A 12,744-nucleotide genomic window follows, 5' to 3' on the forward strand; every position below is an offset into this window, starting at 1 on the left:
CTCGCACCCGCCCTCCCAGGGAGGCCTTGGAGGAGTCCTGTTGGTCGCCGTTGCGAGGTGCCCGTCCGGTGGCCGTGCTCTGCCAGCGTGAGGGTGGGCAGGAGCCAGTGACAAGAGCTGGTGTCCTTGGTGTCCGGGTGGCACCGAAAGGCTTCAGTGCATCTTCAGCTTCACACCTGCAGGTCCTGCTCTGCAGACCTGGGGAGTTACTGTGAGTTCTGCTACAAAGCACAACTGAACTCGTTTCAACTATGCAACTGGTGGGGATGGTTTGTGCAGCGGAGCCAGGCTAAGGTTTGCTTTTAGGGGCACTGCTGGCCCCCACTCTGTCCTCAGCCTTCAGCGTGGCAGAGAAGACCAGGAGCAAAGTGCTGCCAGGCACCTGTAAAGCCATACAGAGGTGGTACAGCAGGTAACGAAGGCTGAGTCGTGATGCCCCTATCCTGTCAGTGGGTGCTGGGTGGATGTGGTCCTGATTCACAGCGTGCAGGGGCTGGGCAGGCACCGCGCCTGGGGTGTCACACTTCAGTGCCAGCCCACAGCTGCACTCCCCCACCCCAGGGCAGACAGGGGCCTGCTCCTGCAGTGTCACCTGGCTGTCACCAGCACCAAAGCCCTGCTATCCCTGAAGACTGACACAACCAGTTAGAGCTTTACTGGAAGGATCCCAGCATCCCAGTGTGGCTGGGCTTGGAAGGGACCTCTGGAGATCCTCCAGTCCATGCCCCTGCTCCAGCAGGGCACCCACAGCAGCTTGCCCAGGAGCACAATGGCCAGGGGGGGTTTGGAAGCTCTCCAGAGGGGAGGAGACTTCATAACCTCTCTGGCAGGCTGCTCCAAGGCTCTGGAAGGAAGTTTCCCCTCATCTTCAGATGGAACCTCCTGGGCTCCAGTTTGTGCCTATTACCCTTTGTCCTGTTGCTGGCACCACTGAGAAGAGTCCAGCCACATCCTCTTGTCCCCCACCCTTCAGCTCTTGCTGAGCAATGATCAAAGCACCTCTGGGGCTGCTCTTCTCCAGGCTCAAGAACCCCAGGGTGACCAGCCTTTGCATCTTACAGAGATGCTCCAGGCCCCTCAGCTCAGCATCTTCAGAGCCCTGTCTCTCAGACATGGGTGACAGGCTGTGCTCCCCAGCACTGGGCAGGAAGTGCTGGCTCAGAACCTCAGCCCCTCCTGTTTCTGCCCTTAGTTCAAACTCATCAGGTGTGCTTGGCACCTCCCTCTCTGGCTCTGGAGGCTCTGTAGTGCCGTGCTTGTGAGCTGCTCTTGGTGTCTGCAAGGGCAGGGCATGGCCTCAGGTGGACACTGGGAAGTCAAAGCTGTCTTACACCCTGCAGGGAAAGTCTTAGAGGTTTGGGAAACTAAAAGCACTCTGCTGAGAGGACTCTGATGGTCAGGTTTGGGTTTTGCCACGGGGAGAGCTTGTATGAAAATAAGTGGAAGACTAGACGTTGGACATGGTTGTGAGCACAGTTAGTCCTGGTTTAGCTCTTGATTTATCCTACCTGAGCTGATCAGGTGCTGCAGGGAAGCACTGTCAGACTCGGAGCCTTTTGGGCAGGCTCCAGGAGCTGTTCTGGCTCTTCCTGCACTCACTGGTGGGAGGTGCTCTGGCTGAAGAGCTGCATTTTGAGGACATCTTCCTTGGAGCCAGGAAACTGCTCAGACTGTGCCCTGCCACAGAAGGTGGACCTGGAGGCTCAGGTCCCACACGGCCTGCTGGGCTGTCCTGGTGGGGTCACCCCCAAGCACCTCAATCCCTGCTGCCTTACTGCATGTTCTGTGTGACACCACAGCTCTGTGTAGTGTTCTGTCGACATCAGGCTGATCATAAACCAGTCCAAAGTGTCTTACTGCTCTCCTGGAGCCAGATTCCCAGCTTCACCAGTCCCCTGGTGGGGCTGAAGAGCTGGGCCAGTACCTTGGGTTGGACATGGACATCTCCAGCAGGCGTGTGTGAACCAGGTGCTGTCAGGCGCTTGTTGACCTTTTATACTCTGGGCACCACCACTGCTCTCAGAGAGCAAAGCCAAGGTGTTCCCCAGCCAGGCTTATCTCTTTCTGTGTCTTCTCTAACAGCAGGGGAGATGCTGTGCTGCAGGGGCTGGCTGCCCCCAGCTGAACCACCCAGCTGTGGTGCTTTAAAACATGAGGTGTACCTGGGCTGTGGTTGGCACTGCTTTGGGCAGTGTTTGCCCCACAGAGGCCAGACCTCTATCTGCACACCTCATGTTCTCCATGGCTTGAGGTCATAGACATTTTATGACCTCAGGAGTGCTTGGAAGCTGGACAGTTGGCTTGGTGGTGGTAGATTTGTTCTCTGGTGTAGCACTAGAGCTTCCTTTCCTCCCTGTACCATCATGGTTTGCAAATAACAGTTCAGAGAGGTTCTGTGTGCAGGTGGTGGAGAGTGGAAGCATGGGGGCCAGGCATGGCCAGGGCTCAGGTGAGTGTTCTTTGAGCATCACTAAGCCACGTCATGATGTGGCTGAAGGCTTGAGGGCCACCTGAGCTACAGGAAGGGCATTTCCCATGTCCCTTCTGTGGAAACAGCCTGGAGAAATCAAGGAGGACAGCAACCACCATCCATGCCCCACAGCCACAGTGAGCTGCAGCTTTTGGCAGCTCCCCCACCCAGTCCTTTAGCTCAGCAAATGCTCTGCTGAGTGCAGCCTTTCAGACACAGACACAGCTCTGCAAGTCCAAAGTAGCTCCGCACTCCTTGTTCCCTGTACCATGAGACAGGTGCTTGCTTAGCCCAGCCCCATCCTGCTCCTCCAGTTCCTGTGTTTCCCTTCTGTGTCCTGTACTGTCTTAGCTTTTCTGTCTCAGTTGTCACAACCTTGTCCTGTAACAGTGAAAAGCTGTGGAATTCATGAAGGGCTACAAACAGCATCCAAAGCATTGCTCACCTCGAGGCAGTGTGAGCCAGCTCCATGATCCTGGGACAAGTGACTGAACAGCACCATGGTGCTAATGGGTACTGAAGTGTTGGTGATGTGGTCACCATGGCATACCCCAGGTGCTGGAGGTGTGCCAGGGCTGGATTTGTGCTCAGGGCCTGGGCTGCTCCAGCACACTGCTTGCAGGTCCTGCTGGGCAACTCCCTGCCAAGCTCTGCTGAGGGAAAGTCCTTCCAGGAGGCAGGGCAGGATCAGGCCCAGGGCACAGCTCAGGCAAAAGCTATGCAGACTTCCACAGAGATCTCCTCCTGCTGTAGCACAGTACTGGACTTGCCCAGCAGCCAGGGCAAGATACATGGGGCTGTGTTCTGGAACACCTTAACCAGGCAGCCTTGGAATGAAAGTGAGGATTCACATCTGGAATAGGAATGCTTGGGTTTAAACAGAGGGGTCTGGGTTTAGAACATTGAAGGCAAAACTTTTCCCTTCTGTTTTGGATTCTGTAAGGTAATTCTTGGGCATTGCTGTGGCTGGACTGCTCGTGCAGAGCAGGTGTCTGTGCCCTCAGTAGCACCAAGAGGGCCACCTCCAGCCCCAGAAGGAGGTGAGGAGTTCTACCTCTTCAACAGCCTCCATACTTGAAAATGTGACGGGCAAGTTCAAAGCAGAAGAGCTGTGCAGAATGATCCCAGATGGAGTTCTGTTCCAAAAAAGGGAATCTGGAATCAGTGAGGCAAGGGCTGAGTGTGGAGGTTCTCCTCAGTGACCTTCCTGCCCCTGGCTGCAGGCAGGTGAGCAGGGAGGGTGGGGGGAGCCTGCGGGGCTGTGCCGCGGTGCCAGCAGCCCTGGGGGGCTGTGCCCTGCTTGTTGCACGCTGCAGGCTCCTGGCTGGGACACCCTCCCTGGTGTTGGTTTCTCAGCAGAGCTTAGGCTAACTTTCCAGCTGTGTAAGTCCTCAGTGACTGGAGCCCGCTGGCAGCAGCTGTGGTGAGCAGCTGTTCCCAAAGCCAACTCTGGAATACTTGACCTTTGGAAATAAAGTGATTGCATATCCTGGCTGTGTGCTTCCTGACAGGGGACAGAGGGGGCGAGGGGGGTGCTCTGCAGCCTGGAGCACCAGAGACGGGCTTGGGCCTTGGAGCTATCACAGCCACCTCCTTGACCACTTAACCCAAGGGAGTTGTGATGGGAACACCCAGAAATGAGCTGCTGGAGAGCTCTGGGAGGGGGGAGAGAAGCTGAGCAGGGACTGGCACCAGGCTTTGTGCCTGGCACCTCCATGGGAGAGCTTCCAGGGGGAGGGGAGCAGCTTAATTAGTGGAAGTTAAAATCCAGTCCCAGCAGGGCTCAAGCCCAGGTGTTACTGAGCAGCCCCTGGGGCAGTGCAGGATTGGCAGTGTGCAGGGCAGTGTTCCATTGCCCACTGCTGGCGGCAGGAGGACACAGGAGTTGTCTGCACTGCTCTGAAGCAGGTAGAGTAAAACACCTTTTATTTCAAGAAATATTGCTTCTAGACTTTCCTGAAGCCAGAATTGTTCTATAAAAGTAGCACAGAAATACTGTACAAGGTTTAAAAACACAGTTTGTATCCTAGAGACTGCACCCCTCTGCACACAGAGCATCACTCACCCCCATAAATAGGTTTGTCTGCAGTCACCCCTGGCACAGGCACCAGACGGGGCCAGGACCTATAGCACAGGTACAGAGTCCAGCAGGAGGCTGCTGCCTCAAATCAGTGAACTCCTACCAAAAGAATCTCCTTTAGAAAGGACATTTCAGCTTAAAGCACAACCCCCATGGCTGGAAGTTGAGCTTGCAGTGCCTGTGGAGCTAGAAATGCTGCACAGTAAGGTGAATCTGGCAGGATTTTGTCATTCCCAGAGGGAGCTTGGCTCTCAGCATGGTAGTGATGCTCTCCAGGTGAGGCTCAGGAGGATACAGCCCAGCTGGTGACAAAAGCATTGCTGATGGGAACCTCTCTACCTGCATCAGCAAACGAAACATCAACCCCCCTGCTGGATTCGTGCTACAGAAGATCTCAATTGCAGGGAAAGGCTCCAACTCCAGCAGCTCCTAGAGCCTGTGGTTGTTGGCCACACCCTTTAATGGAGAGCTACACCCTTTTAATTGAGAGCCCTGCCCTCTTAATTGGGAGCCAATTAAAGCAACCAAAAGATGCAATGGTTTTGCTCACACAACACCCAGTGTCCATCTCCACACTCCAGGCTGATGAACTCTTCCCAGTTTCACAATGACAGGAGACCAGGAGCAGGCTGAGGGCAGAAGGTGTGAGAGGTGGGCTGTGGGCTTCCAAAGTGCATTCTCCTCCCACACCTGGCATTGGGGGCTTCCAGTGGTTAAAATAAGCTACAGAAAAGACAGTCTGTAGGTGGCTTGGGTGGAGTGAGACATTCAGTGGCACTGGGATGGTTTGGGTAGCCTCTTGAAGGGAGCAGAGCTGAGTTTTGGAGCCTGTGCAAGTTCCTGCCCCAGTCCACCTCTGACTGGAGCCCTGCTGCCCAGCGGGGAGGGTCTGTGTGTGTGCACAGAACATCTGCACACAGCTGAACCCTGAGCTGGGCTCAAAACCTGGCTGTGAGGAACATGGGGGCCCAGCTGTCACCAGGACCTTTGTTAGCTTGCTAAGGAGCAAACAGAGATGATAAGGAAGGGTTTGGAGCTTGAGCTAGTCCAAGGAGAGCAGAGCCGAGGCGCTGCCGTCTGCCGGTGGGGTCTGGGAAGCTTCCCCTGCAGGACTCTGCTCTCCTTCTGCCAAGAAGGTTCCTGGTTTCTGGGTGCCAAGGGATGGATCCCTCATGGAAGTGTTCACAGCCTGGTGAACAGGGGCTTCATCAGACCTCACAGGAAGATACATTTGGTCTTCAAATATATCCCCCCCGGCGTCACCGTCCTGAGGAACACTGATGGGCTGCAGCACGAAGCTGTGCCGGGACTCCAGCTCCAGCAGCCCGTTCCCGCTGAAGTCCGGCTGCAAGCGCTCCCAGCCCAGCTCCCCTGCCCCTGTCCCAGTGGGGGGCTTGTCCCTCCAGAGCACAGCTCCCAGGCCACGGCTCTCAGCACCATCGTGGTGCCATTCCAGTTTCCTGCCCCGGCTCGAGGTGCCGCGGCTGGAGGCCAGCCCCACGGGCCCAGCTGGCACCCCAGGCTCCCCTGCTGGCTGCCCGCTGGGGCCCTCAGCAGAGGTCATCTCCCAGGAGGCCTCTCCCGCGGCGGTTCTCTGGTCGTGGCTGTGCAGCAGTGCAAACATCCTATCTACATCCTTCAGGTCATGAGTCCAGGCGGCCAGGCTGGGGCTGTGTCCGTGCCCGCTCCGGTTCACACTGTACAAGGCCCCCAGGCTGTGCCGGTCCCTCTCGCCGGTGGCACCGGGCAGCTTAACCTTCCCATCCGTCCCATAACTGCCCTCTGTGGAGAGAGAACAAGGCCCAGTGGTCAGTGCCAGCGTCAGAGGGAAGCGGAGCTGCCTCCGGCTTGCTTTGCAGCGCTGTGGTCCGGCAGGTGAGTGACACCTGTGGTGACACCAGGGACCCTGGGCTGCTCACAGCTCCCGCTCAGCACGCGGCAAGACCCTCCCTGCCTGCTGCTGCATCCTTGCACTGAGTGAAAAAGAGCAAAATAGGTCTGATGCGATGAGAAATTGCTCCCCACGAGGGTGGTGAGGCACTGGAACAGCTTGCTCAGAGAAGCTGTGGAGGCCCCAGCCCTGGCAGTGTTCAAAGTCAACCTGGTCTAGCAGGAGGTGTCCCTGCACACAGCAGGGAATGCTCTTCCTAGAACAACCTTAAGGTCGCTTCCAGCCCAAACCATTCCACAGTTAGGCTCTGTGGATACCTCAGGAAGCTCTCCAAACACATTTGGTTCATGTTTCAAAAGCAGCTGCAGACACTTCCTAAAGAAACCAGAAAGACCTCCACCAACCCAACCCATTCCAGATCAACCCAGCAGCAGGACAGCAACCCAGAAGCAGCAGCTCTGTGTGTGGCTTCCTCAGTGTGCACATCTCAGAGGTACAGGCATGGGAGATGAGCTGTGTGAGGTCTCACTACGTTAAGTGCAGGGTGGTGGAGCTAACCCCGGGGGCCAGGCTGGTGGTGAGTGGTTAGAGCATGCATGGAGAGCTGAGCTGTGGGCAGCAGGGCAGGATGTGGACATTAGTTGGAATGGGCTGGGTCATGCAATTATTTGGAAAGAAGCTGCTGAGGAGAATAAAAAAGTGTGGATACCTGTGTGGGTCATAGCTTCCTCCATCTTTATTTCCTGATATAGGAAAATACAAAGAGTAACTTTTGTTAGTGTTTAGACCTGGCAAAACCATTCACAATGAAGAGGTCCATGCACAGCAGCTAACTCCTAGGAAGAAATGGACTGGGTTACATGAAGACAGCTGCAGGCCAACAGAGAGCTCCTGCAGGCCTGACACAAAGCAGCTGAACCCCACCCTCTTCCTAAAGGGGTGAACCCCCAGCCCGTCAGAGGTGGTGAAAGAGAGACCCAGCTGTAGCTGAGCAGAGACACAGAGGTGCAGCACCACAAATGAGGCAGGAGGGAAAGTTCCTGTGGAAAAAAAGGACAATCTTCAACCAACCAAGTTGAAAAGCAGAGTTAGGAGGTGTGAACAGCAGCTGTTTCTCTGCTCAGAGCCTGCTGCAAGGATGAAAGCAAACAGCCTTCCGCAGAGCCAGAGGGGTAAGAGCTGGCAAATTCAGTCTCAGTGTGGCGCAGAGCCTGAGGCTGTCCAGGTGGACGGACAGAAATGGGGATGAACACGAGATTTAACACCTGCCCTGCTACCAGGAGTGGAAGCTGACCCTACAAACCCTGCAACAGAAAAAGATGATGGCCGTGGAAGGCTGGGCACAGCTTAGTGCCATTCACAGGGTCACCTTCCTGCAGTCTGCCTTTGGGCTCTGTCCAGAGCAACCTGAGCTGATGGAGAAGCTTCCTGGCTGCATGATGTGCAGGGTGGTGGCTGTGCACCCTTCCAGACTTGTCCCAGATGGGGGGGAAAAAAACCAACCAAACACCAAAAAACCAACACATGAAATGGAAATAGTATTTTTGCTGTACCTGTTTCCAGTCCCTTGGGCCTGGGGTTGCACTGCTTGTAACCCTGGCAGCTCCTCAGCTCCATCAGCTGCAGGTGCAGCTGGTTCAGGATGCCACGCTCCACCGTGTGCACCGTGTTGGTCAGCTGGGCAGGGGAGAAGGGCTTCTGTTAGCAGCCAGCAATACACCTGGTGGTGAGCTGCATTCTGTGGCAGGGAAGGGGCTTTACCTGATAGGGATCAGTGTTCATGTCAAAATACTCCAAGAAGCCAGTGGCAAACTCACAGAAGAGGAAGTTGTGGGTGTCGTTGACTGTCCTCAGGCACCAGTAAGTGTTGTTGTTGGAGCTCGTGCAGGCACAGAAGGAGCCCACTGCAAGCAGAGAGACAGCCTCGTGGGTTGCAGTGGAAAACAAGAGGTGTGCCTCTGCTGCTGAAACCTGGGCAGGTTTCTCATCTGCTTAAATGCTCCCTCAACTAAAACATAATATCAATTTGAACAGTGCTAGGGTCTCAGGCAACCCAAACTAAAGGCTGGTAAGGTAATGCTCACCAGCAGCTAGGGGGAAAATGGGACTAATGGCAAGAATTCATAAGGGAAAGTATTTGCAGCTTCTTCACAGGAAGTCCTTGGTGGCACAAATCTGAAACCCAACTGGCATGGCTAAAATAGGCCTCTGGTGTGCTGAAGTCCCTGGCAAGGTTAAAGGCCCAGTCCCCAGAAGGCTCATGGCAGCTGGAGGAAGAAGCTCATCCTTTAGGAGCAGAAACACAGTTTAAAGCCCTGTCACCTCTCTGGCTATCTCCAAGAGCTGGCAGGAGTCTTGGTGCCTGGTTACCAGAGCCTGTTTCAGAGGCAGCTCCCTCTGGTTTCAGAGTTTAGCACTCAGCCTGTCAGGCTCCTGCCACCTGCACAAGTGATGAAACAATCCCCAGCGCTCCGCTGCTGGCTTCCTTCCCACTGCAGAGGAGCAGCAGCACTGGGGCCAGCTCTTCAGCACCAGGCTCTGAGGGCATGGCCTGGGGCTGTGTGGCACAGCAGGTGGGCACAAGACTCACGGTTCCAGAAGGGGGCTGTCTGCCAGTGGTTGTTGTCGTGGGTGAAGCAGGTCAGCCCGGGCAGGCTGCACTCATCGCCTTTCTTCTGCCGCTTCTTCCCCTTCCTCTCCTTCTTCCTCCTGCGGTTCTCCTTGAACAGCTGCACTTTGCCATCCACCTCCTGTGCTGCTTCCCTGTTCAGAGAGAGGGCTGGGCTGGGCAGGGCTCACAACAGCACTGGCAGCTCCACAGTTTCTGCCATTCTGATGAGGAGAGGACCCCAAGATGCCCTTCTGCTCGCTCAGCTCCCACCCCAGCTGGCAGGACAAGGGCTTCCCTCCAGTCAGTGTAGGAAATGATGCCCTCCTGCCTTTAGGCTCAGCTGGGGCTTTTAAACAATCATGAGGTCAATCAGCTGCTGAAACAATTAATTTAATCTATTTTCTATCAATAGGTTTAAAATTATTATCCATAAAGTTTCACAAGCCTGTCCAAAGCTGCTGGAGGTTCCTTGTCTGAGACAGTTCCATGGGACCTTTGCCTCCCTCCCCTCTGCCCTTCTCCTCTCCACAATAAACCTCCAGGCACCCAAGAGTGTAATTCTCCAGTCCCCAGAAAGCCAGCTGAGAGCCTGAGGGGGCAGTAGCAATCTTACTTGAAGGGATGAAGGTGGCTCTTGAGCTTCTCTTGGGCCTTTACCCCTTTCTCCTTGTTGTAGTAGCTACAGGGGAAAGGATGAGCAATTAGCAGCTGATGAAACTGTTTTGAACACAGAAGCAAAGCAGACACATGCAGCCTGTGATGCAGCTTCAGGGGCTGCACAGAATGGCCTGCAGTGGTCACTGCAGTGAAAGACTGTGTGAGTGACCCTGTGCTGGCTGATGGCAGCACCACAGCTGGGGCAGATATTAGTTGAACACAAACAAATCAATCTGAAAATGTGAATATTGCTGCTCTTTGGCTTCCCAGAAGCTTCTGCTGGGTTCTGACTGAGATGAGTACCCACAGTGGTCAGAAGCATCAGCAAAGCTTCTGGACTTTCTTCTCCATCTCAGACAGCCCTGGGAAATGTGCAAGCCCCAGCAGTGTGTGCAGCAGTCTGGTCTGGGTGCCACCTCTCTTACCTCTGCTTGCTACAGTCACATTCATCTGGTTTCCTCCTTTTGAGGTGTCCTCTAACCTCCCTCAGGTTCTTAATTTTGTCCTGGAGAGCCTCAATCTGCAGGGAACATTTCCAAGCATTAATGGCTCTGAGAAGGCAGAGGTGCAAAGGCTTCTCTCGGGGTCAGCTCCCTCTCACCTCCTTGTCAATGTAGGCCTTGTGGTCCTTCCAGGCTCTGGCAGACTGGTACAGCTCCCTCTCACAGTGGATGGTGTCGTTGGGAAGGATAAAACATCTGCAGCCAGGAGGTTAACAAACAGGGAGAACAAAGTCAGTGGTTTCCCAGCTGCCTGCCCATATCTATTTCTTCTCACATTGCTGATCAATTCTTTGTTATTCTACAAGGTCTCCTCCTCCATGACAGATGCCCTGGGCCTGCTGAGCAGAAATGCCCTGGCAATGCCATCCTGGAGATCCTTAATCCAATCAGGAATGGAACTGACCCCTGAATAAAGATCTGTTCAGAATGGAAAGCCTCTGGTTAACCAAAGCTGCCATCTCTTATCTAACCACCAGCTGCTGATAAGCCTCTTCCTCTTGCCAGCAGGAATGGGACTCAGCTTCCAGGTATGAAAGCAGTGCAGACCAGAACGTTCAGCTGATGGGCTAAAGATCAATGGGATCAAGGAAGATCAGTAAGAATCTAAGTCAGAGGAAAGAGTTCAAACAAGTGGTTAGAGAGAAGCCAGCTGGTTACAGAGGGGAGCAGTGACAAAGCTGTTCACAGCAGGGTGTGAAAAAGGCTCTAGGCAAGAGGGAAAAAAGCCACCAAGCAAAAGGCCAAGGAGGTGGCTGAGAGGGAACCCCCTCCAGATTCCAGAGTGTCCACACTGCCCAACAGAGCTGACCCCGCTGCAGGGGAGGATTCTGCTCACTGACACACAGCTCAGGGGCCTCTGGAACCTGCAGTGATGGCTTTGGGTTCTGCAACATGGGGACGATGGATCCACTGGGAAGGTGGAGAGGGAGACTGCAGCGAGGAAAGGAGGGAGAGGGCGGCGAGGAACGGAGGGAGAGGGCAGGGAGGAACGGAGGGAGAGGGCAGGGAGGAACGGAGGGAGAGGGCGGGGAGGAACGGAGGGAGAGGGCAGGGAGGAACGGAGGGAGAGGGCGGCGAGGAACGGAGGGAGAGGGTGGGGAGGAACGGAGGGAGAGGGCAGGGAGGAACGGAGGGAGAGGGCGGCGAGGAACGGAGGGAGAGGGCAGGGAGGAACAGAGGGAGAGGGCAGGGAGGAACGGAGGGAGAGGGCGGGGAGGAACGGAGGGAGAGGGCAGGGAGGAACGGAGGGAGAGGGCAGGGAGGAACGGAGGGAGAGGGCAGGGAGGAACGGAGGGAGAGGGTGGCGAGGAACGGAGGGAGAGGGCGGCGAGGAACGGAGGGAGAGGGCGGCGAGGAACGGAGGGAGAGGGTGGCGAGGAACGGAGGGAGAGGGCGGGGAGGAACGGAGGGAGAGGGCGGCGAGGAACGGAGGGAGAGGGTGGCGAGGAACGGAGGGAGAGGGCGGGGAGGAACGGAGGGAGAGGGCGGCGAGGAACGGAGGGAGAGGGTGGCGAGGAACGGAGGGAGAGGGCGGGGAGGAACGGAGGGAGAGGGCAGGGAGGAACGGAGGGAGAGGGTGGCGAGGAACGGAGGGAGAGGGCGGGGAGGAACGGAGGGAGAGGGCGGCGAGGAACGGAGGGAGAGGGTGGCGAGGAACGGAGGGAGAGGGCGGGGAGGAACGGAGGGAGAGGGTGGCGAGGAACGGAGGGAGAGGGCGGGGAGGAACGGAGGGAGAGGGCAGGGAGGAACGGAGGGAGAGGGTGGCGAGGAACGGAGGGAGAGGGCGGGGAGGAACGGAGGGAGAGGGCGGCGAGGAACGGAGGGAGAGGGTGGCGAGGAACGGAGGGAGAGGGCGGGGAGGAACGGAGGGAGAGGGCGGCGAGGAACGGAGGGAGAGGGCAGGGAGGAACGGAGGGAGAGGGCGGCGAGGAACGGAGGGAGCCCCCAGCCCGGGCAGCCGTACTTGTGCGTCACGCGGACGGAGCTGGGGTGACCCACAGCCTCGGTGCCATCGGCCACCATCCTGTCACCCCCAGCGTCCTCTGCTCCATGCCTGGCCGCACTGTGACGCTTGGAGATGCTCCTGGCCCTCAGCACCTGCAGCTCTTCCTCCTCCAGGCTGATGTCGTAGATCTGCCCCTCGAACTCCACCGACAGCGAGCGGGTCTGGCGCGTGTGCACGAAGCGGGGCTGGTACCCTGGGGCAGAGCGAGGCACGCTGCCAGCTGCGGCACAGCTGCACGGCCAGGAGCACCACACACCCCACAGAGGGCAAGAGTCTTGCCTAAACCCAGCTTTATTCCCCCTGGGGCTTTACAGAAAAGCACTTAATGAATGACTTTTTGGTACCTCGGGGCCCACACTGCCCCGAGAAGCAGGAAATTTCCATTGTCTGCCTACTGTCAGGTGGAGAAGGGCTGCCCAGCCCCGTCCATGGAGACACCCATCCTGAGGAGCACCCCAGCTGAAAGCAGCTGTCTGCTCTGTAACCAGATTAGTCCTCAATAAAATCCTGCAGGAAGATTTGTAGGG

General features: G+C 56.4%; 1 protein-coding gene across 3 annotated transcripts in view; it reads right to left on the reverse strand.

Moving 5' to 3' along the window:
- Positions 1-4,973: 4,973 nt before the first annotated feature.
- SULF1 (sulfatase 1) overlaps positions 4,974-12,744 on the reverse strand; it is a 31,492-nt gene continuing 23,721 nt past the window's right edge. Inside the window, exons 11-19 of one of the 3 annotated variants that reach the window (XM_009904085.2) lie at positions 12,176-12,410; positions 10,311-10,407; positions 10,135-10,229; positions 9,666-9,731; positions 9,032-9,204; positions 8,203-8,345; positions 7,995-8,118; positions 7,151-7,184; positions 6,229-6,332 (exon numbers count right to left, since the gene is read on the reverse strand). In XM_009904085.2, the coding sequence (XP_009902387.1) occupies positions 6,302-6,332; positions 7,151-7,184; positions 7,995-8,118; positions 8,203-8,345; positions 9,032-9,204; positions 9,666-9,731; positions 10,135-10,229; positions 10,311-10,407; positions 12,176-12,410 (998 nt within the window). In that variant the 3' untranslated portion in view covers positions 6,229-6,301. Of the gene's footprint in view, positions 6,333-6,942; positions 7,185-7,994; positions 8,119-8,202; positions 8,346-9,031; positions 9,205-9,665; positions 9,732-10,134; positions 10,230-10,310; positions 10,408-12,175; positions 12,411-12,744 lie in introns of those variants that run through there. The other 2 variants (XM_054178930.1, XM_054178921.1) reach the window with 2 other exon arrangements.

The sequence above is a fragment of the Dryobates pubescens genome, chromosome 3, assembly GCF_014839835.1.
Source record: "Dryobates pubescens isolate bDryPub1 chromosome 3, bDryPub1.pri, whole genome shotgun sequence".
In the NCBI taxonomy this organism is placed as follows: Eukaryota; Metazoa; Chordata; class Aves; order Piciformes; family Picidae; genus Dryobates; species Dryobates pubescens.